This window comes from Kryptolebias marmoratus, linkage group LG21 (genome assembly GCF_001649575.2).
Source record: "Kryptolebias marmoratus isolate JLee-2015 linkage group LG21, ASM164957v2, whole genome shotgun sequence".
NCBI classification, from domain to species: domain Eukaryota; kingdom Metazoa; phylum Chordata; class Actinopteri; order Cyprinodontiformes; family Rivulidae; genus Kryptolebias; species Kryptolebias marmoratus.
In genome coordinates, this window is record NC_051450.1 from 14,569,672 (window position 1) to 14,593,279 (window position 23,608).

General features: G+C 38.9%; 1 protein-coding gene across 2 annotated transcripts in view; it reads left to right on the plus strand.

The window, feature by feature from the left end:
• The window catches only part of dlgap1b (discs, large (Drosophila) homolog-associated protein 1b), an 87,797-nt gene that overhangs the window by 41,761 nt on the left and 22,428 nt on the right, over window positions 1-23,608 (plus strand). For both annotated transcript variants that reach the window (XM_017406749.3, XM_017406750.3), the window contains exons 3-6: window positions 4,686-5,826; window positions 7,608-7,822; window positions 13,023-13,200; window positions 15,578-15,833. In XM_017406749.3, the coding sequence (XP_017262238.1) occupies window positions 4,753-5,826; window positions 7,608-7,822; window positions 13,023-13,200; window positions 15,578-15,833 (1,723 nt within the window). In that variant the 5' untranslated portion in view covers window positions 4,686-4,752. The remainder of the gene's footprint in view (window positions 1-4,685; window positions 5,827-7,607; window positions 7,823-13,022; window positions 13,201-15,577; window positions 15,834-23,608) is intronic.

Genomic DNA, 23,608 nt, shown 5'->3' on the forward strand with positions numbered 1-23,608 from the left:
ATATATATATATATATATATATATATATATATATATATATATATATATATATATATATATATAAACTTGTTGTTTTATCTAACTGTAAATGTAACCTTTAAAATGAAAAGCAGAGATCTGAGCGCCCATCCTTCTCCTTGATTTCTGCTATATGCCAATGATGGATTCAACCTTAAACCGAACAAAAGCAATCTCGCTGGAGTCATGGCCTTTTGTTATGAAGTCAAAGCCAAGTGTCAGAGCTGCTCAGTTTAATCTGTTTTTTCCTTTAAAGATCAGGAGATTCCTGAATGAATACATTAATTTTAATGAGAAATGGAAGTCATATATTTTTGGCACAGAAATCTTTGAGAACATTTTATTTTTTTTTGATTCCATTATATTTTTAGAACCCAAATACCCCTTTAGGACCCAAAACGTATTGATAAATATTTGTTCTTGTGACTTGCCTCTTGTGTTCCTTGTTGCATCTTGCAGCAGTTTTTTTTTGTTGTTTTGGTTTGTTTGTATTTGCTGAAGTTCTTCAGATAAACAGAGCAAGAACCTCTGTGACAACACGATGCTTTTCCGCGACTTAATGCCTTTGTTAATTTGTTTACCTTGCTCAAATAGACCTCATCACTGGAGGAATTTGTCTCTAGGATGCGTTGGGTTGCTCCTGAGCCGTAACTCTGCACAGACGCTCCATTTCTCCAAAAGGGCTCTGACAGTCAGCATAATTATAGTTTGGTTGTGACAAAGGAGCTGTCTTATAGAAAGCAGGAACATCAATTCATCCATGAAGGCATGCAGTCACATAATGCAGCCAACACAGTTAGCAGAAATAAGCTATTTTAGCATCAAACTGTAAAGACTGTTAAGAAAGTGACTGTAAATACATGTCTGTCATTTCATGTAGAATCTAGCATTCATGGGTTTGAATAAAGCCTGCAGATGCTGTTTAAACATGTCATGATAAAGTAAAAGTGTTTTAGTATAGAAGCTCTGTGTGTTAGAAAGTAAATTTATTGTAATCGTGAGATGACATCAGTGTGGCGTGACTTCTGTGGATAATCATATGTTATGAAAGGCATCACACAAACCGAAAGTGATTGGGGTGTTTTGTTGGCTTTGCTGAGTTTATACAAGTGGCTCAGAATATCTGAACAAACTTATTTGGATATCTGGTCAGTGCTTCTCCATAACTTTTACTCCTCCCATAAGAAAAGTGAAATATACGCAAATTTCATAGGGTAAAACGAGAAAACTTTGTGTCATGGACATTGTTGAGATATGGATATGTGGAAATTGTTTGCACTAACTGGAAAAGATAGTGGAAAGAAGCCACACTTGCAAGCTTTACAAACTTATTTTTACAGGCATTGCAACCTTCTTACAAGAATTATAATGTGGACACAAGAAAATGGGCAGATTCTAACAACATGAATAAAAAAACAAACAAATCGTTGCCAAACATAAATGAGCTTTCCTGCACATATTTGCACAAATACTGACATCAAAACAAAGATGAATGCTGCTTCCAATTTTAGCACAGATGTGTTTTAAGAATTAAATACAATTTATTCTGGAATAGGAAATAGTCAACCTGAGACAGTTATGCAAAAATGCTGTCTAAGCTGTTCATTTTCAAGTAACTTGACTATAAAATAATGAATATTTACACACACGCATACACAAAGCAAATATAGTTTTAATTTCATGTACTCATACCTGAATAAATAGCCTTTTTTTTCTTTTACTTGAGCGTAATCCAGTAAATAAGTGTGCCAAATGTGCCTAAGCTGCATGGATCCCTTTAAGAAATATGTACTTTTCAGTATATGTTATTTTCATCCATGTATTTAATCTGTAGGGTTTATAACATCCATTACCCTGACTATGAAAACTTTTCCTGGATCAAAAGTGATTTAATTTGACATGAAAACAGGAAGTAAAGTGAGGTTCTTCTTTACTCCTCCATGAAGACATTGGAGCACACAGTTGCGTAAAATGAGCAACGCCTACGATGATTTGATCAATCATATAAAAAGGAATTTATTTATGTTTTCAACTTTTTGAAAAAGATTGATCATTGCAACCTTTGTTGGGCCTTATAAAAGCCTGAGTGACTTTATATAACCCTGGAGCTCCATCTTAAAGTTTAATGCCAATGTAAACCTGTCACTTGTGGTCCTTACGGCAGGCTTTTACTGTACTTTGTCTGCAAGAAGAAGCAGCTGCAGTCCTCTTGCACTAAGGTGTATTGATTCCCCTGCTTCCTTTTAAAGACCCTGTGAAATAAGTCAATGTTACTTTGCATTTTAACACCGCATTTGTTTTCTTGCTTTGGGACCCTCAAAGTTCAAGGTGATGTAAAAAAAAAAAAAAACCTTAAAGACGGATTTGACCCCTGCAGTTTACTTAAAGCGTGTAGGATGAAATGATAAAGGAATACTCTGAACTCCATCAATCCCATCTGAATCAAAAAGAAATAAATGCATCTAAATACAATTTGCGTTGTTGATTCAGTGCAGGTAATATTGGGCTTTTATGACTGACTTCAGTCTCTGCGTTTTGATAGGATTGTTTAAAATGTCAGTAAAACCCATAGCTTTTATAACTTAGCTTTTTAGAATAAGATTAGATTAGAATAAAGTCAGTTGAGTTTATAGAACAGTAGTCACGTTCAGTAAGAAGTCCTGAACATTAGGAGGCCTATTTTATGGCTTCTGTAAGAAAATAAACTGTAACATTTTTAAAAAAGTTGGTGACACTTCAATTAACTCCTAGCATTAACTTAAAAATAATTTCCCTGCCTACTAAGTCTAATAGCATTTAGAGGCAACATTTTTTTTCAATCTATGAAAGACAAAACAGCTAATTAGCAGCTTCTGTGGAAAGATGAACTAAAACCAAAACCCCACTTCATTATTGTGGCTGAAATATTTGCTTCTTAAGAGAGGCCTGTCCAGTATTCAAAGTGCTGCAAGGTGAAGTTTAACCAGACAGGTTGAGACACAAATGGGTCAGTCAGCTGTGATGGTCATAATGCATAACCACAGCTTTATGAGCACTTGTCACAGGAAGCCATACCTGACAGATGCAATAAAACCAAAACCTGTTGAAAAAGCTAGCAGCATCTAAATCCCGCATGCAGCCCGTCAGGTGCTCTGCATGCACGTGCTCATGTGTGTGTTTTTTTTTTTTGTTTGTTTGTTTGTTTATGTGTGCTTCCCAGGAAGATCGACCACATGACCCAACTTCAGCTTTTCAGCTTTAGTGCAGTGCTGCAGACAGCTGTGCCACAAACACATGGCTGTAGATCACCGCGAGGGCCTTTTATTTAGGTCACATTCTGTGCTTCAGCAACCAACAGAAGGGATCTCTGTCTACTGCAATGAATACCTTTTAGTTGGACTCAGCTCAGCGAGATCTCTGCAAGAAGCGTGTGTCCTAGTGACATGTTGTGTTTGTGTGTGTGTGTGTGTGCATTGCAGGTGGGGGTGGAGTGTGACCACTATGCGTTCCATTTTCGCTTTTACAATGAAAGAGTAGCATAATATATTAGCTTAATTCTCTCCCCCGAGTGATTTAATCCTCTGCTCTGGTACTGACAATGAAATTGCATGAATCATTTCCCATTTTTTCAATTAATCCAGCACCCGGCTTATAGTTAAAAAAAATAATAATAAATGCAATTCACTTTATATTCATGCACACAAATAGATCTTGCGTTTGACCTATACTGTGTCCTCTAATTGTTAAAAACAAACTTGACATGCTACTCTGGCTGACTTGCTTTTTTCTCTTTGTTGCCCTCCATGTTTTTCTTTTTTTTTTATCTCCTACTTTGGCTTTGGAGTTGTATTATAAATTGAGGGAATGAGTTGTATGCTGAGGCTCAGCCACATTGTTGCCAGTGTTACGCCGTGCTCTTATTTTTGTCTTATTACCTCCACCTTCAGTCCATTAAAAACAGTGTGGGTCCAGCAGCCCCAGCCCCAGCCTCAGATGATTAAGGGAAGCAGTTTAAGGGCGCTGATGGATGTAGTTGTTCCTGTGACACCTCGTGAGAGAAAGGTCATTTATTCCAGCTGCCTTTTCTCCAGAAGCTATGTGGTAGGTTTATTGGTCGGGTACTTTCCTTCCAGAAAAACTAAAGATATAGGCTGAAAGTGTACAATCAGGCTGTCGTCAATTATTGTAGGTGGGAGGGGATGTGCATGTGTGCACACTGAGCAGATGTACAGTAAGTCTACATCCCCTCCCCAGTTTCTTATTATACTTTTTAAGCTACTGGGATGCCTCGTTTTACGGTACCCTTGAACAAATATAGCGCACACTTTGTTTCTCTCTGTGCTCGATCCCCTGTCACTTTTATATTGAATTCTTCCAGACCAAACACTAAAACGTACGAGCTCGAGGACAAATATGCTTGTCAGGGGCATTGTAGCATGTGGCATCTATATTTAGACATTTCTCTGTTAAAGTTTTGAAAGACAGAAATGAAAGCCTGAAAACAGAAGGAAAAGTTCACATCTTCATCGGGATTTCTCATCCATGAAGGAGTGTCAAAATGAAACGTTTTCAGATTAAAGCACTGTAATGTGTTTTAAGTGTTCACAAATGTTTGCTATTTATAATTTGTTTTCCTGTTTCTCTTTCTGTTTGTCTGTTTCATGTCATGGCTGTGTGTTTTCTTGTAGAGCTAGATTGGGGTCCTGTGCAGACTTTCAGCTGCAACAGTTGGATGTGCGAATTTGCCCGCCCACGATGACCATGAAAGGCCTGTCCAGCAGCCGGAGTCACCACACGGTGACCTGCGACCCCTCTTACGACTCCATGACTCTGGGACACTCGGATCGTCGGTCCTACTTTCTCAATCAAGGGGAGGCACATCCCGCTGACCACCCCTGCTACTCCCAGCGGAATGCCTTTCAGTCTGAGTGCAGTGCCTATCCCGATCTGACCAGCTGCACCTTCCCTCGGAGACATTACAGCTCTCATCATGAGCTGAAGGACGAGTGTGGTGCTCTGGTGCCTTACACTGGGCCAGCAGGGAGCTGCAAGGGGAGCGGCGGAAACATCAACAATCGCATCCCATCCAACTTGCTGGAACAGTTCGAAACTCAAGCGCCATTGCGGCGTGAAGGCTACCACACGCTGCAGTACAAGCATACTGCAGTGGAGCACCAACGCAGTGACAGCCCTGGTCGAATCCGCCACCTGGTTCATTCTGTGCAGAAGCTTTTCACCAAGTCCCACTCTCTGGAGGGGCCCTCGGGGTCTGGAGGAGGAGGGAGTGGGAAGATGAATGGCAGCAAATCCAGCACTGATGATCCTCCCTCATGCTCCGGCACCCTAAAGCACAGAAAGCGCAGCAAGAGCAAAGACCGCTCCAAGTCAGAACCCAAGATGCGCACTGCCATATCAGGATACTGGAGCTCGGACGACACGCTCGACAGAGAGGTGTGTCTTTACCACCACCAACAGGGGAACAGCAGTGGGACCATGCCCTCTGGGGTCATGACCATTGGGCGGCACCCAGACAAATCCCAGTCGCAGTACTTCATGGAGTCGTACAACACTATCAGCGCCCAGTCGCTCAAGACGTCACGCAGCAACAACGATGTGAAGTGCGATGTGAAGTGCTCGGCGTGTTCCGGTGGCAGCAGCGGCGCTCTTCCGCTGATGGGTCCACTCGACGGGCAAGTTCAGGTGAAGAAGAGCTCGTGGTCGTCCACTCTGACAGTGAGCAGAGCGAGGGAGGTCTACCAAAAAGCCTCTGTCAACCTTGATAAAGCGCTCGTCAAAGCTGAGCAGGGACGCACTTGCCATTTCCTACAGGTAGGACGGTCACAACAGCCCCACCTCTCGCATGTCACATATCGAAGCCAGCCTCTGCTCCATGCATCCATTGATTTGGTTTGATGTTTGCTTGAATGTGCCCTTATTTGTGAATGTACAGTATGTCTGTGTGAGTTAGACGGACTGATCAGAAACAAGGTGTCCCAAAATCCATCTTGTCATTCCCTTGATCCCTTCTGTTGACTTCTTTTTTCATTGTATGATCATAAAACCTTTTTTTCTCAAATTCATCCCATGACATCTGCTCTTTTGTGCCCACGCAAACTGAAATGTCAATATATTAGGGTATGTATTTATGCCAGGACATCTGGACCATGCAGTATGTCAAATGTCTCAGGAGGATAAAGTATTTACTATTTATTGTACCAGAAAAATGATTCTGTAAGCTTCTATTGTGCAAAGCAGCAAGTTCAAAGGTTATCTTACAATCTTTTTTTTTTACTGTATAACATACAGGAAAGAAGATTTAAAACACAAATCTAATATTTGCTTAAATGGCACGCTGTCACATTGAACTACATTTGCCCAGCTGTCAAGACTGGGTGGTCATAGCAGCAATAGCGTGACTGATCCATCTTGGTCCCAGACAGTCAGTATGGTGCCACTATGAGATCAGAGTGAGTTCAGCTGACATAAACTGAAAGAAAAAAACACTCCGGTTCCTAAACCCCGTGGTCACACACTCTCCAGCAACACAGAGACACATGCATTCTGACACGTCAGCACACTGGGTCACGCATACCTTTTTATTTATTTTTTTCTATTTTGGAAAAAAAAAAAAGATGAAAAGTTTTTCAGATTGCGTGCTTCCTCAGATTGGGGTGAGGTAAAATTATGAGCCGGACAGAGAAACGAAAAGACAAGGCAGTGAGAATACAGAGGCCTGTGAGAGCTCACATATATAGACAAGAAGGGAGCAATAAAAGGCGTTAGACAGAAGTTTGAGTTAAAAAGAACAAGAGCAGAAAGAAATGTGTGTATGGTTGTGAATTTTAATAACTTAAAACTATAAATGAGCCAGCCATAGAAGGATTTTGTCAGTGTGATGTGGCACTTCTTCCAAATGAAGAGTTACAGTATCGTTCATTTGCCAAATTCTACTGTAAGAAGCCGTAATGGAATTTCATGTCTTTTGACCGTAATGTAAACTTTATCCTCACTGAGATGCTAACAGGCTCTGTAGTTGCCACTGACATTAAGGTCAGCTTGGTTTCCTAGCTACGCAGCAGTCCATTGAATAATTCTCTGGCACTTTTTTTCCCCACTCTGTATCTCATTTCTTTCTCTTCAGAGTTGGTACCCTAACAGCCACTCACACTGGGACTGCAGTGATTCTGCTGAACAAAACCCCCTTTGTTTTTTCCCCCCCGTCTCTCTACGTCTGCTGTCTTTGACTCCCTCTCTCTTTTAGATTAGGACTCAGAGGTGGCTTTGCCTGCTTTTATTTTTACCTTCATTAGGGAGTGTGAAAAGCCAGGAGAGCAGGCACAGGCCAGGTTACTGCAATATTTTGTCAAAACGCTTAATTCCCCCAGATTTGATATGCAGCCCGTATCACAGGACAGACAAAAGAAGGCCATCGGCACTGTCAGGCTAATGGTACGATCAAGACCTTGCATTGATGGTGTAACTATTATTGCTGAATATTTTTAAGTAAGCTTGATTCACAGATTTGCATAAAGTTTATTGTGGTCTTCTTGTGTTCACACGTGGATCTGTTGACGCTTCGCTCTTAAACTAAGCTCACCTCTTCTCCGCAGGTGCCTCAGGATGATTGGAGCGGTTTGTCTCCACTGGGGAAGGACGACGAGATCCCGTGCCGGCGAATGCGCAGCGGCAGCTACATCAAGGCGATGGCTGAGGAAGACAGCGGCGACTCGGACTGCAGTCCCAAACCCTCGCCCAAGGTGCAGGCACGACGAGCCAGCTACCTGAAGGCCACGCAGCCGTCTCTCACGGAGATGACAACGCTCAAGTGAGTGCGCGCTGAAAGTGAAGCCCCCCTCCCTTTTTTAAGGGTTCAGTCAGTTTTCAGGGGACTTGTTTTTCCACTAGAAGAAGTGACGTTTTGGCATTTTGGAGTTAGTTTGTATGAGTAGTTCTTGTGCACCTGCCATCCATCTTGTCATTTTATTCAGGACAATTGTGCTTTTCATAATGTCCCTGTAGGCCTGTATGCTTGTATATTCTTTGAGTGCCTCTGAACAAACTGTTCAGTTGTGATAAAAATCATGTCAAACAGCTCAGTCACAAAAAAAAACAAAAAAAAAACAGGAGACAATAAGAAAGTCAAAAAGAAAAGTCAACAGACTAAAATGGATCTAGTCAGTGTTAATCACCTATATGGTTTATGGTTATAGCTTATTTACCTACTCTGTACAACACAATTTATTGTTTTTTTTTCTTTCTTCTGCATATCTTCAGTCAAATAACACAATGTACAAAAATTGAAATCTCCTAAAAAAATAAATACATTTTTCCTTGGAAATGTGCTGTACATTGAGAGTATTGTCAGATATTTTCTCTTGCTCAAAGCAGCTGTTTTTGAAAGGCGTGAGGTATTATTGGAACATTTTCATCTGGTTGTTATTTGTTATGTGAGGCATTTGGTTTCACAGCTTGCATTTATGAACGTTCACAAGTCCCTACTTCTGTCTTTCATAAGAAGCTGACTTCACCTCACTGCTTTTTTCTGAATGAGTGGAAATCCTGAAGTGTAAAAAAGCCAGTTTGGAAAAAACATAGTGTAGTTGTAAAAATAGTTTTAGTAGTAGTTACATCCATAGAATGCATCTCCCTAAAGCAGTTTAATAGTCTGTCTCATCAGCAACATTGCTACCAGAAGTACTCAGCACTTTATTCTCACTTATTCTTTTTTTTAGTTTTCTCTTTAAAAATAAAAAAATAAAAAGGTAGCTTTAGTCCATATTAGTGTTTTTGCAATTTGAAGGTGCCATGGACAGGATCAGAGCCATGACGCTTCATTGAAAAGAAAATTAATTACCTTTACCTGCATTCATTTATATTACATGGTCATGTTCAAGTGCACTTCTTTATATGTCTTTTATAATATAATTTGTGTTTAAAGAGCTGGAAAAAGAAAAAACTTGGAGTTATTCACTGTATATTTAGCTCAGCTGCCAACTCATCAATGTAGGGTCCAAAACAGCAAGTGAGACCGGAATAAAAACCAACAATTTTCATGAAATTTTGAGATAGCTCTTCTTTACAGTGGAAAAATAGCAGAATATATCGACGTTAAGATAACGAGATAAAGCTTTTATAAAGTCACAGCGGCCTTTGTCAAAGCAGGAGGGTTGTATCAGTGGAAAAGGCGGTTTGACCTGCCACCAGAATGCGATCAGATATGGATTGTAAATTACAGTTGTGAAAGACCTGTCACCAAGTGTTAATTTTCCTCCACAACCTAAAAAGGCATGAACTGATGAGCTCAAATGTTTTGTGTGCGAACAGAGATTAAAATTCACCCTAAATTAGCATCGAGACTGTTCATGAGCTGGCTGAAAATGGAGGTGGAAAAGACGCTGACTGCGCTTATCGAATAATCTCAGAAGGACTGCCTCCTGACCTGGGTCACTTTAGAGTGTTAAAACATATATCGGAAACTTTAGTATGTCTGTGGTATGTGCTGTGTGAATTAGGGGAAAGAAAGATTTCTGCTCTTGGAGAAAAAAAGTATTTTTTGTTGTCTTGCTGCTGACATTTGCATGATGACTAACACTAGTAGACTAGAGACAAATATCCTGTTACTCACAGAACTGCACCATCTGATATTTCTAAAAGAGTAAAAACTGTTGTTCTCTACTAATGAAAGTATGTTTATTAATTTAGTACTGAATCTTTCACTTATTCTAAGCAGAGACGTTATAATTCACACAAACAGCAGAAAAAAACAAGGACACAATACTCTGGGATGAGAAGAACACAAGTGTATGCTCAGTCATTATTACTGGTAGCACAAACACAAGTGCACAATCTTATATAAGAACATGCGGCACAGCTTGGGGCCCACTAATGACTTTAGTGAGGCCCGGGGAATGCCATCATCATTTGATAGAACCCAGTGAAACAAACCAAACTGCAGAGCTGCACACTGGAGATAGGGAATGAGTCGGGAGCTGCTGACAACTCGTTTTCATACTGTTTTTGAAGAGCAGGCTCAAGTCTGTTGCACTCCACAATGATTAAATAATCAGTTTTCTTGTTACATATGTTTCAGAACCCAATCTGTAACCATTTTCTCCACGACTAGCCTGAAATTGCTCCTGAAATGTTACGCAGCTTGTTTGCTCTCACCCAACAGAACAAACAATAGTGTTTTATTAAAGTATTTCTCTATATTAAACACCTGATATAGAGATACCAAGTATCTGAATTGCTTTGACAATGTCTGGCACAATAAAAAAAAAAAGATTAGGCAAAACAGACATGTTTGTTGTTTTTTTGCCGCAATTTAATTTACCCCCTACCTCCTGTAGAGTTCATTGTGTTTGTTTTCTGTCTCACTAAGAAGAAATAACCTTCCTTTCCTTCTACAACTCACTGCATTCATGTTTTATATAAAAAAGTGAAGACCAAAATAAGAACCGAGACAAGAAGAATGGACAAAAAGTGATGATAAAGATGATTCGGAAGAAGATTGGTTGCAAGCAAGAAAATGCTGTGGATAGAAAGCAGCAGCTTTAGACCACCTTGATTTCTGACTAGCAGAGAAAAAATTTCACTATTGTCATTTGTTCCAATAGACAGACTTTAAAGGTAGTATCTCATTGGGTTGTAACTGCCGGGGACTAGTTGGAGACACAAAATTGCCAGGAAATATGCAAATTTTCACTTGCAATCACACTGAACGACACATTTCCAGGAAATAAACTTTGCTGGCCTTGTAGAAAGATGTGGAAACGTATGACATAGATTCCAATTATTGATTTAATCCCTCTGTGCATCACCCACACTCGCATATGAAACCCAATTGATTGGTATGAATGATTCACAGCTATCTCTGAGCTTCAGAATTTGCAGCCCGACAAATTCTGCTCAGACGAAAGATATCTAAAGTCACAAAAAACCCATGGGAGAACAGGACCAAGTGTTGAAAAACAAAGTCAGTCTAGAAGTGCTAAAAGTTACAGTTCTTCCAATCACCTCTTGGTGCCGGCTCTAAAACCGAGCCAATCCAATTTTCATGCTAAATGTTTTTGTGTGCAATGAATTCCCAAGCCAGAAACTATAAAAAAAAAGCTTGTCAAGGACAAGCATAATGTGTTATTGGAAGGACAAATGTCAAGAGATAACAACATAGAAATAAATTGTATATACATGTCTCCTACATTATGTGATCACACGTTTAACTATAAAAGTATTCATAATTTATATGGAGATAAATAACAAATAATTCTCTTCATTTGTGGAACAGATACATATTAAAGAGATAAATAAGAAAGGTTTTAATTTTTGGAAATGAATGGACAATTTAGGCACAATTTTTACTTTCATAAATCCAGTTAGTAATTAAAAAATATTAAAGTGTTTTTTGTTTTTTGTTTTTTTACAAACAAACACTTGAAAGAAATAAAACTAAAAGAAATAAATTGACTCAGAACAGAGCTGCAGAGGTCAAAAAGAAGCTTTGAGAGAGAATTTAGGAAAACAAAGCTTGAATGTTGATTACTCAAATTATAATCCAAATAAGATTTGCGATATTTATTTATTTTTAATTCTGCTGCAAGCACAGACTTGAAGCAGAGATGGAAAAGGATGGCAGCCTCCAAACTTCTGAAATGACAACAAACAGTCATTTGGCAAACTCTAGTTCAAATATCACCTCAGTTCTGGAAACGTTGGGATCTGTATGAAATGTAAATAAAAACAGATTGCAATAGTCTACCAATCTCATAAACCCATATTTTATTCACAATGAAACACAGTGAACATATTGGAGGTTTAAACTAAGAAAGTCTGTCATTTTTAGGAAACTGTCAGAAGAAGAGAGGACGCTTCATAGTGGTAAACATGACCCCTGTCCCAAGTCTTTTAAATTGTGTCGCCTCCATCAAAATTACTTCATTTTCTTCCTGAAAATGGTACAATTTCTTATTTAAAACATTTAATATATTTTCTATATTCCATTGTGGGAAAAAAAATGGGATTTGGAGATTTGCAAACCATTTAACAGATCTTAATGTAAAATTCAGATTTGAAAAGAATGAACTAATAAATAATCTGATGGATGTAAATTTGAGAATTAATAACTGTCAATTTGACACCCTTATTCAGATCCTAATAGCTTGTCCCTCCGGTTCACCTTCATCTTCCAATGTTCCATCCAGGGATGACTAATCTGGTTTGCTTTGCTGTGGCAACCGAGCTCTATTTTAAGGAGGAAATGCATAATTAAAGAGATCTGACCTGGAGGCAGAGAGCAGGAGCTGCACATCACAACTCTGTGTGATGTTCTTAGATCTTTGTGTACGAAAACAAGAGACAAAAATATTAGAAAATTGGTTCTTACAGTTAATTAAAGAGTCCAATCTTTACATTGTATTGAGTTCCTTCGCTTCATTTTGTTCTCTGTAAACTGGCTTGGTTGGTTACCATATACGTCCAGATGAAAGTAAGTTAGATTTAGTTTAACTAACTTTGATTAACAAGTTTCAACCAGTTGCTGTGTAACTTAAACAGACACATGAAAGCACGTAGGTATGAAGCGTGCTGAGCAATTAGGTCGGAGCTAAAGAGACACCTATTTGTCTTCTGTGGCGACAGGATATGTGTCAATCTGTAGGCCTTCCTTTGGGTCTGTTTTACAACATTTTGTAAATTAAGAGCACTCTATAGGCACAAATACTCTATTTTCCTTTTTCTGACATGAATGCAAGTGCTCTCAAAGTAAAGCGTTTTAGGAAGTGCTTACAAGGTAGCTCAAGGACAAAACGGAGCTACTGCAAGTATTTCTCTGTAGCTTGTTGATTAGATAAGAGTCTCTCCTGAAGCGGTTGTAAATCAATCTGTATATTTAGGTTCAATTATGCTAGAAAGTATAAACATTTGCTTTTTTTTCCTGTTCCTTTCCTACTTTTTTTATCTTATTTGTGACTGTTTTAATTTTTTTTTCCCTCTTCTCTATCCATTCTTTTCCCCTTTTACTTGCGCAGAATTTCCACGGAGCACTCACCCAAGCTGCAGATCCGAAGTCACAGCTATCTGCGGGCGGTGAGCGAGGTTTCCATCAATAGGAGCCTGGACAGCTTGGACCCGGCAGGGCTGCTGGCCTCGCCTAAATTCCGCTCCCGAAACGAGAGCTACATGAGAGCTATGAGCACCATCAGCCAGGTTAGTGGATATCTAGGGGCCCATAGCTCTCTGTTATCGGCCCCTACGCTAAAGAGCAATGCTTGGTGAGGCCGAGCAGTGGGAAGAAAATCATTTTTGTAGCCCAAATCAACAATCGGGTCACTGTTCGGCAGAGACAGACAATTACTGTATGCGAACCCCTAGTGTCCTAATTAGTATATATGTCTGTTTGCGATATTCTGGAGCTCAGATGATACGTTGATATTCAGTTTGGCTAATTAAACCGGGAGCACATGCAAAATCCCTCTTGTCTCCCCCTTTACCTTGGCTTGCTCTTTCTGTCTCAACATAGTTTGTGAAACAAAAATGGAAGCTTTAAGCGTTCTCCTCAATTTGGCACGAGACATGAAACATTTCTTGATTCTGTGTACCGTTTCATTTATATATGATAAAAGTTAGCATGGTAGCAGCTTTCTATTGTTATGGTTGCTGCGAAATGTGGTAGACATTTGGGATTTTTGATCACTGCTTCATGCTCTGCCATGTTTGGAGTGACAGGGAAGCTTAACCTACCTTTTTGCCTGTGGTGGTTTAGATGTGTACTCCCATCCAAACCCCGGAGGCAACACTTTGCTTCACCATCTGAGTGATGGACCCCCGAGACCTGCCTTCAAGTTCTGTCAGAGACCAGGTCTAACAGGAGACTGTCACAGTGGACCTGACATTTATAAAAGAAACATAAAATTTTAAAAATTGTATGTTTTCCTGTTGCCTTTTAATGTTTGCACATATTGTGAAACAACTGAAAAGAAATGATTAGAAGATTGATTTGAGGTCCACAAACTTTTCTGATTCAGGCTCTACAGTTTTACACTCACACTTCTTTGACGGTAGTCTCTACATCAACAAAACCTCTAATGAAATGGGCTTTAGTCCCATTCCACTTTTTGTTTTGCTCCATTTGAATTCTTCAAGGACTGGAATTCAGCTTCATACTCCCTACCCTCCCATAACCCAGTTTTTGTTAAATCCACTCATCTCACAGATCTCTAGCAAGTTTCCTAAAGCTTTTCTTTTATTTAGACCTCTTTGTTTTTTCAAACCCAAACTGCACAAGATAATGATGTAGTTTGCTGTCCTTTGGCTATAACATTAATCCCAGCAGTTCATGTTTTTACACTTTCTATTCTCACCTGTAATAACAAGACTTAAAGAATATCATCCTGTTTTCTAACTCTTTGAAGTTATATCTTGTGGTAATTCCCACCATCCATCTGTACCTCTTGAATTCTCACTCCCTTATTTATTTAACTCTTTATAATGCCACAAAATTTCTTGTTACATTTTAACTAATTAGGAACAAATCAATTGCTTTTTAACTTACCTACTGGTGTTGTGCAAAGACTTGACCACTTTGAAAACCAAAGAAAGAGGAAAAGATGTGCTTAAAACTATTGCACAGTTCTGTATTTCTTTTCTTTTTCAGTAAATTGGACTTACTTTGAAGCTTCAATAAACAGTAGTGAGTCTGAAATTACCAATTATGTGATGTGCTTTTTTGTTTTAAGTTTTTATTATTATTGCTTCTATTTGCCTTAGGAAGGGAAGCACAAGTCAAGTAAAAATTTTATAATCATGTTTAAATAAACAAAAATTGACCAAAGTGCTGTACATGTAAAAGGACAGGTGTCAAACCAAACACTCTAAAAACTGCTGGGTTATTTTGATAACTCCATTGTTGGGTTAAGGCTGATTTGACCAACTATTGAGTTGAAAAGTTTTACCCAGTGGTTGGATCAAAGATGAGTCGTGTCATTCTTCTCAGTCCATTTTAAGCCAGAAGTTGACCAAATCGAACCAGACTAGATCTCTGGTTTAGGATGTGATAAATAAAGATAAGACTAAAAAAAAAATTGTAAGAAGATATTTAACCTGGTTGGCTTTGTTAACAACTTTAATTTGCATGAGACCCTTTGTTTGGGTAACTAAAAAAGCATGAGTTGACACCGATAACCGTTAGCACTACCGAGCTAGCATATCACCAACACAAGTTGCTCTTTTTACCCTAGAAGATGTAATTAAAAAAAAGTAGTAGTTTAAAATGCTGGGTCAAAGTGATAACTCAATCCTGCTTAGTAAAACTACCAAGGGTTGGCTCAGTCCAAATTTGACCCAACTCTGGGTTAAAATTTAGTTTTTAACCCAACATTTTTTAGTGTGTACAAGTAAAAACATAAAACAAATATAGAAATGATAAGACAAAAGTAATGGTAATTTAATAAGTCATTAAATATGATTACTTAGAAGTGATACTTTTATGTTTGCTTTATCTAAAGGTTTGGTGTTTTTTGGTATTTATGTGTTTTTTTGGTGCAGGATCTGGACCTTTCTTCTTCTGGGTGTTTTCTTTCTGCAGGTGAGCGAGGTGGAGGTGAATGGGCAGATTGAGGCGGTGTGTGAGTCAGTGTTCAGTGAGATGGAGTCCCAGGCGGTGGATGCCCTGGACCTGCCCGTGCCCGGCTGCTTCCGCATGCGGAGCCACAGCTACGTGCGCGCCATAGAGAAAGGCTGCTCTCAGGAGGAGGAGGAGGGCAGCGTCATGGCGATCAGCAGGAGGAGCGACTCTCCCCCTCGCACCGCCACCACCGTCCGAACCATCCAGAGCAGCACAGGTTGGTGGGAATGAGCTGAGCACATGCAGACACTTGCACTTAAGAGTGGGCATGAACTGACATATTCTATATCTCATTATAAAGTAGTCCGTGTGCAGAGAATTTTCTTTTTTTGCGCAAGAAACAGTTTTGCACATTTAAACTTCCTTAACTTTGCAAACGCGTACTCTTACTCTTTGTGTTATTATCCGTCTGACCCAGTTTTTTCCTTTATTAGATGAATCCGGAACTGTTTTTTTTTTTCTTTTCCTCACAGAGAGCTTATCTGAGCTCTAAAGCTTAAAGTGACTGAATCTTATTTTAGCCCCCTCGTGTGCCTCATGGTCTGGAGAGCTCGACTTTCCAGCATGACTGGATGCAGTATTGATGCTGAGTGGTGCTGGCACCCAGTGCTGAGTCCCTCCATGTTTTTTTGCACTGCAGAATCCAAGCGCCATTCCGCTGTGTTGCGCGCGTTGAGTCACCGTCGTCCTCTTTGTGCACACTGGCTTCCACTTCAGCTCCTGTTTAATTATGCCAATTAGGCGACAGCATCCCCACCCCCCAAAAAAACCTAGCTGACAGGGGTAACAGGCAGCTAATTAAACACACTCACTGCAGAACGTTCAATAAAGTTTTGACTGTGAGAAACGTTTATTCAGGGTTTTAATTTTATTCAAATGATTTCTTACAGGAGTTGAACTTTCTTATTTAATTACTAAAACTAAATATACTATTTTTTAAATATATACATATGGGACAATGTGAGTTTGCAATGCAGTTAAAGCTAAGAGATAATTCAGTTGATTGTTTTGTTGTGTGGTGGTAGTTATTGATCTATTGGAGGCAGATAAAATGAAGACATGGACATTTGCCGTTCTCCCCTCAGGAGGAAGAAAGAGTTAATGAAGACCATCTATCAGGGGAAGTGTTGTGAGAAATAAAAGCAGGTTTTCAAGCCACCATCTGCTACACCTGAAATAGGTTCCAGGAAGTTTGTCTCCTTTCTTTAGTTCCTCTTGTACCCATTAAGTATATATTACCTCATCTATAGCACAAAGACGACTCTTTTTAAGACCTAAGAAGCACAAATCATGTCAGCAGTGGCAGGTGTCTTGTCACATGACAGATTAGACATATTAGTTTGCTGAGTAACATTATGATGCTGCTGCCAATTAAAGCCATTCTCCTGGTTGTTTTTTTGACGTTGCAGATGAATTGTTGTTGACTTCTTGTGGCCTTTAAACTGCAAAAATGTGCCTCATGATCAGCTGCAACTAAAACGAGAAGGGGGAGATTTGATTGAGGGATACATCACAAGGCGATACGGGGAGCAGTTCACCATACTGAAGATAGAGCTTTGCTTCATTTTACTGTCATAGTTATACTCCTGCACAATTCATCACTTCCTTAGACTTTCACCTCCGAGTCATCAGTCATTTTAATTAATTAGCTACTTCTCTTTTCTCTGCTTCTTTCGGGGGAGGCTGTGAGAGGAGGGAAGGAGGAGAGGGAGAATAGCTCAGTGGGACTACATTCTGACTCCCTACATTTTGCGTGAAGAGTTAACAGTACGCGTAAGGTAGTGCTACTACAATTTTCTGCTCATGTGGCGTGTTAAATACAGGTGTCACAGTCTCGTATCCTTAAATAAACTCCTGCCTGCTTTAATTAACACTCAGTTGAAATCCTTTAAAAATGAAAGGGATTATTTTATGTTCGTTTTAATAGTGATTTGCATATTGTATTGCTGAAACTAAAGTAGCAGAAGAAATAAGAGTGAAGATTTTCTCAAGTCGTGTACATTTTTCTGGAATTATTTCAATTTTGGTTTATTTTCAGTGGAAAAGCATTTATACAGCAATAGTAAAGTTATACACTGTTTATTACACATTCATGCCAGCGTTTGAACTAAGATCTTTTATGATGAGAACATACGAAGTTAAAGCTATTTTGGTTAAATCTTGTAAATGATGTTATGTAAAACCAAATGCGATATTGCAAGATCATCCGAGATGTATTAACACTCAGAGTACGTGATGGAAATGACTCCCAGCTACTACCATATCGAATTTTAGCTCAATATCTGTAAAACTGACTCAGTTATAGCCATAGCCATTTTTGTGTTGAGTAAGAGATGACTCACAGTTATAGATTAAAGTATCCAACACCAATTAAATTTTTTATGAGCAAGCAAATTTTTAATACATAAAATGCTTGCCAAAACACAGGTTATAACATGTTTTTTTGACAGCATAAGTTTGAAAGTTTAATTATATTTTTTCTAACACAATACTTTTTGCATTACTTACCTCTATGGTTATAACCTCTCATTCCTACAAACATGTAATTTTAGTTAAAAGGAGGAAAAAAGAAGCAATGTTTTACTGTTAAGTTACTAAGCAGAGTTTCTTCTCAGAACTAAACCTTCTTATCCAATAGAAACTACATTTTATGCTCATTTATCTGTCTCTCTGCTCGTGGATACATGTATATAACTTGCATATAACTATCATAATTTCCACCAAGTAAAATTTCACATTAGGGCTGTGTAATATATCAAAAATTATTGTCATCGTAATATTAAAGGATATTGCTAAAGAGTGCTTGGACTGCAATAAATCATAGGTGTTTATGTTCCATGTGCCATGCATTCATGCTCTGCATATAGATATTATTTTTTGGCCAATCCAACAGACGCTCACTCAATGCCCACTCCTGATTTAGATTACAGTGGCTGCGATGCTAAAACACAAAGAGCAACAAAACCGAAAGACAAGTCCGGAAAATGCGAGTTTATTGCAGCGATGTTGTCACTGTTAACATTCAACAACAATATTGTGCTTGCTTCTTTTTATTTCAACATTGTGCAGCCCCACTTCACAGCTTTTCTAGTTTTGCTGATTGCTGTTGTTCCACCTATCAGAGATGAGTGCCGACGGTCACACACAAACGCACGGATTTTCTGCGTTTCACAGGAAATCGGCTAGGGGCCCAAAGTGAGAAGTGAATATGTTGTTGTGGTAAATATTGCACGAGGTTTCTGAAGGCTGTTTTGAAGCACTAGTTCCAGTAAAGAAGAAAGAAAAAGCCCACACTTATGGCTTTGGCTCCCATTTGTCCCTATGGCAAAGTGCCAGAATATCACACACACACACACACAGAGCCATGAGAAACCTATCAGCTTCCGCTCACGCTCCTCTCACTGCTGTGCAACTCCTGCCCTTTATTATTGATGATCTTCATAATCCAAAGGAAGGAGACTGAAGTCCTTTGATCTCTTTTCTTTGAACGTCAAGTGGCTGCTGTTGGCTGCGTCGCTGCCCGCTCAGAATGGCACACCCGCTCATGCTCCCAACCATTCGCACATGCATCACCGCGGCCCCGGACAGGCCCGTTTGGCTGAGACGTCGGCTCCATTGGATCGGTTTAACAAAATCTGCAGCAGATCCTCTTTTGCAAAGCTTGGGGAAATCCATAGTAATCAGTTAACGTGAGGACTTTGCTGCCACTAAGCTACGGCTCCTCCGCCGCGCATTGTCTTCATTTAACGTATTAGTCACCTTCTCACCCCGCCGCATCTTTGACTTCCTAACATCCTTTGCTTTTCCGCAACAGGTTAGTTGACTTTTGATTACAGGAAGCCCACAAATAGATATTAGGTCTGGACAATTTGTCATATTTTTTCCTTTCCCATCACTTACTGACCTCCTGGTAATAGAACAGCCTAATTTTTCATGCATCTTTCCCTCACAAGTGCTAATAGATTGGCTGATAAGAGTGTCTTTCCTCCACCTCATCTCTATTAAAGGACTGCGTTTAATTTATTGGCTGTGATTTTTTTTTTTTCATTTTACCAAAGCTCCAAAGAGGCATTCTGCTGAGTAAAGCGCTCCTTAAGGGTTCGGCATGTGAGGCGTGCTTGTGCTTCAAATTGCTGACGGCCTTGTCAAACACTCGGTGGAATACAGCCTCTTCATTTAGTTTGTTCATTCAGGTCTGGGCACATTTTATCTGCTTGCATTGCATTACAATTTTTAGAGCAGCTAAATAAAGGCAAATCGCCTGCTTCCTCATGAAAGCGGTTTGAGTTGATAGAATGTACAAAAAAACATTAATAAATCGTTAAAAATCGAAATGAAAGGGATATGTCAAATCCCTTTTGAAGTGGGGCTCTGTGTAAAAGGTGTTAAAAATTAATAACCTACCTGCTGTAGAAGCTCTATTTAACTCTTTTTATCTTGGTTTATGACTCTATTTTTCTAAACTGAGGTTATTTAAAGGGCTATCTACAACAGGTAAGATATTAATTGTTCATAACTTTTAACTTTAAAAGATGTGAACTAACACATTAAGACATCCGAAGATGCAAAGAGAATAATTAAATAAAACCAACAATCTTAAAAGACATCTTTAAGTGTATTAGTTTAATATCTGTCAGTTTATTGAGCTCATAACTCTGTAAATAAAGGCTAGTTAGAAATAAGTTATTGCTTAAAAACACCTGTCAGTTCCACCAACATATTAGGAAAAATTGTATATAACATCCTCAGAGAGGCTTATATAAATAGAAAAAGAGATATCTCATTCACGTCCTTGAAAGGTACAGAAATAATTTCATTCTAACCACTTTTTTTTTAAAAAAAAAAAAGGTTTTATTTGAGAAAATAATCTTTTTTTTTCTGGAGAAGCTCCCAACTGGGAGTATTTCCACTTCGCAAATATTTGAACTGAAAATTTATGATGAACGTTGGGAGCAATTCTGAAGGTTTCATCAGAGGAAATAGAGTAATTTTTCACATTGCACATTTTATTGATACATTTTCCAAAACTCTGTTTCCAAAAAAAAAAAAAACTAAATAGGACCCTTATAAACTGCAACACTGACCTTATAAGAGCGATCCGACTGGAATGTCTTCAGGCTCTTCTGTACTGAAATAGCCCAGTGTTGTGTATTCCCCCGCTCTATTTTTACAGCCGAGTACTACAAGTTGAACTAAAAAACTGTACAACACTGCCCCCAGGGGCTGAGCGTAACACGGCCCTCCACCTCTGCCCTTTCTTCTACTGTAGCTGTGAGAGTGGGTGGATGGAGAAGCTACCAGACAGCTTGACCCAATTAACAACAATCGCTGCCATCGCTGGCACTTTTCCACGGCTCCTCTTCCCACAGAGCCTGTGAGAATAAACATCATCGGATTTCCCAGCGTACTAAATATAAGCGGCAGGGATACAGACTGATAAAGTCTGACCGAATCAGGATCAAGCTAAGCATTCGACCAGATTTCCCCACCAGCCCACGCAAATATCCGAGAGCGAGACTGAAATGTGTTTGTCATGTGTCAGGAGGAATCAGATGTTGCAAAGTCAAAGAAAAAATCCCCCCCCCCCAGTTTAGAGGAAAACTACAGGTGAGAAATTCTTCTGGCAGCAGGTTTAACAGAGCTTTGGGTTTCACAAAAACTGACCTGTGGGCAGCGTTTCTCTGCCCCATGCTGATGCTGTCAGTAAGCGTTAGGAGCGCTGGGGAAAAGCCATCTTCATGTCATGAGCTTGGAGCGAAGCGATAACCAACAGTAAACAAGCAATTTCCTGTTTGTTTGATTGAAGTGAAATCAAGTTATTACTGTTACCGTATATTCTGGCTGCTAGTTAGTTCTGAAAGTTAGTTTCTGTACTGTAATAAAACGGTTAGATGGGGTTCTGTGATGGATTGAGGGAACTCTGTTGTATTTAGATATAAGTAGATATCCAATACTCCTATGGATTTGTAATGAGTAGGCTGTTATAAAGAATTGTGATGTTATTCAATAACAGCAGTCAGCTCGACACTAATCTGCTGCCTCCTGACAAATAACTTACTTTACTAAATCACACGGTGACACCTGTTAGACTCTCCAGAATAATACATGTCTCGGTCTATTTAGTTGAATATTTGAAGCAGTCTCTCAAAAGGTGACATGAATTAAACACCTTTTCACTCATTAAGTCCTAAAATGCCTGCACCAAGTTAGTTTCAGAGCAAATATGGAAAATAGACAAATCATATAAAGACTATGATGCCAGTTGTTGCAGAGGCAAATAAAGCACATAAGGTGGGGGACACTTTCATCACTAAATAATAAATTGAATGTGAGCAGTTCTGTTGAGAAAGATGGAAGAGTTTAACCTTACACCGATGCATGTATTAAGGCTTAACAGGCTTAAAAGAAACTGTGATGAAAATATCAGATCAACAGATTTCAGTAGCTGTTGTCTGAGTAGATTTAGTCCATCATGGTTCTCTCAGTGTAATCAAAGTGAGGGTTTAACAGAGGCAGTTATCTTCTAAATATTCATTAAATTACAGAACAGTTCTGTACCTTACACTCGAAAAAATGAAATGGTAGATTTATTTAACTCAGTTGTGTCAACTGGTTCTAAAATAAAAAATTAAAAAATATGCTAGTTATTATTTGAAACTTGTTTTTACAAGTTTTCTTTATTCACATGAAGCAAAATAGTTAGGTTTGTTAAAAATGGCCTCCAGAGAAATACAGCCCATAAAAAACACATTGAGATGGTCTTTATTCAGTAAAAGGAAAGGTGTATAGTTGGGTTTAATAGATCTTATTGTTGTTTGCATACAGGGGTGTCAATCTCAGCTACACAAGGGGGCCAAACCTGGTCTTAGCTAAAGGCCAATCTTAATCAATATTTTAAAAAAACATACATACATTAACCTTGGTTTTTTTCAAATTATTCATATAGAAATGCCAAATACCTTTTCCCAGTTACATATTATAAAGAATTTAGAAGAAACATATTTTAACAAACAAAGATAAATTGATCGAATTTTAAAAGACACATCATTAGCAGTCATTTCTTTTGCCTTTTTATAATTTTTTTCTTCATTAAAACAGCCGAAAAGTCAAGCCAGATATCTGATGTTGTTTCTTGGCTGCAAGTTCATCAACTAGAGTTCGACGGGCCACATTTAATGCTCTCTGTTGCCCTTTTCACTTGAAAATCAAAGATTACTGAAAAATTAAAACTTAATTTCCTTGGCTTCAAAGTGACTGTCGTAGACTTCACTAAACAAAACGAGAAGCGACGGAGACTTCACCCCTTGATCTGTCCCAAACAGGAGGGACAGATCCAGGGGTGGAAATTAGCACCCGCCACCGGCCAAATGTGGGTAAATATTTGAAGTGGCGGGTGAATTTGATCAACACACACGCAACTGTGGCGGGTTGGCAATTTAAACAGAAAAGGTGTCATTTGTCCTCTTGACATATAGGGGGCAGTAATGTGCTCGAGTTGCTGCTGTTACGTCGAGCCGCGTTCCCCCATCAGATACGGTTCCCCCTGCGTCTCTGTAAATAATGACTTATCTATTAACAGAATTGTTTAGAGGGGCAAATATTTCTCATTAAAAAAAAACAAAAAAAACACTCTTTTAAAAATAAAATGTGCTAATAATATCATAATACAGAGGAATAAACACAGGTAAGGAGTTGTTGTTAAATTATTTTTGTCCTGTGTTTTAGAGGGGGAACCAAATATTTCAGCAGTCTGAAATAATTGGTTCCCCCCTTGTAACCTTTGCAAAAAAAAGAACAAATGTCTCCAAATTCACAGGACTTGTCGTTCATGATGAGAGGAATAAACCCAGTTAAGGACTTTTTGGTAAATTATTTTTGTCCTGTGTTTTAGAGGGGGAACCGATTATTTCAGACGGCTGAAATATTTGGTTCCCCCTGGTAACTTTTGCAAAAAAAGAACAAATGTCTCCAAACACAGTTAAAGACTTGTTG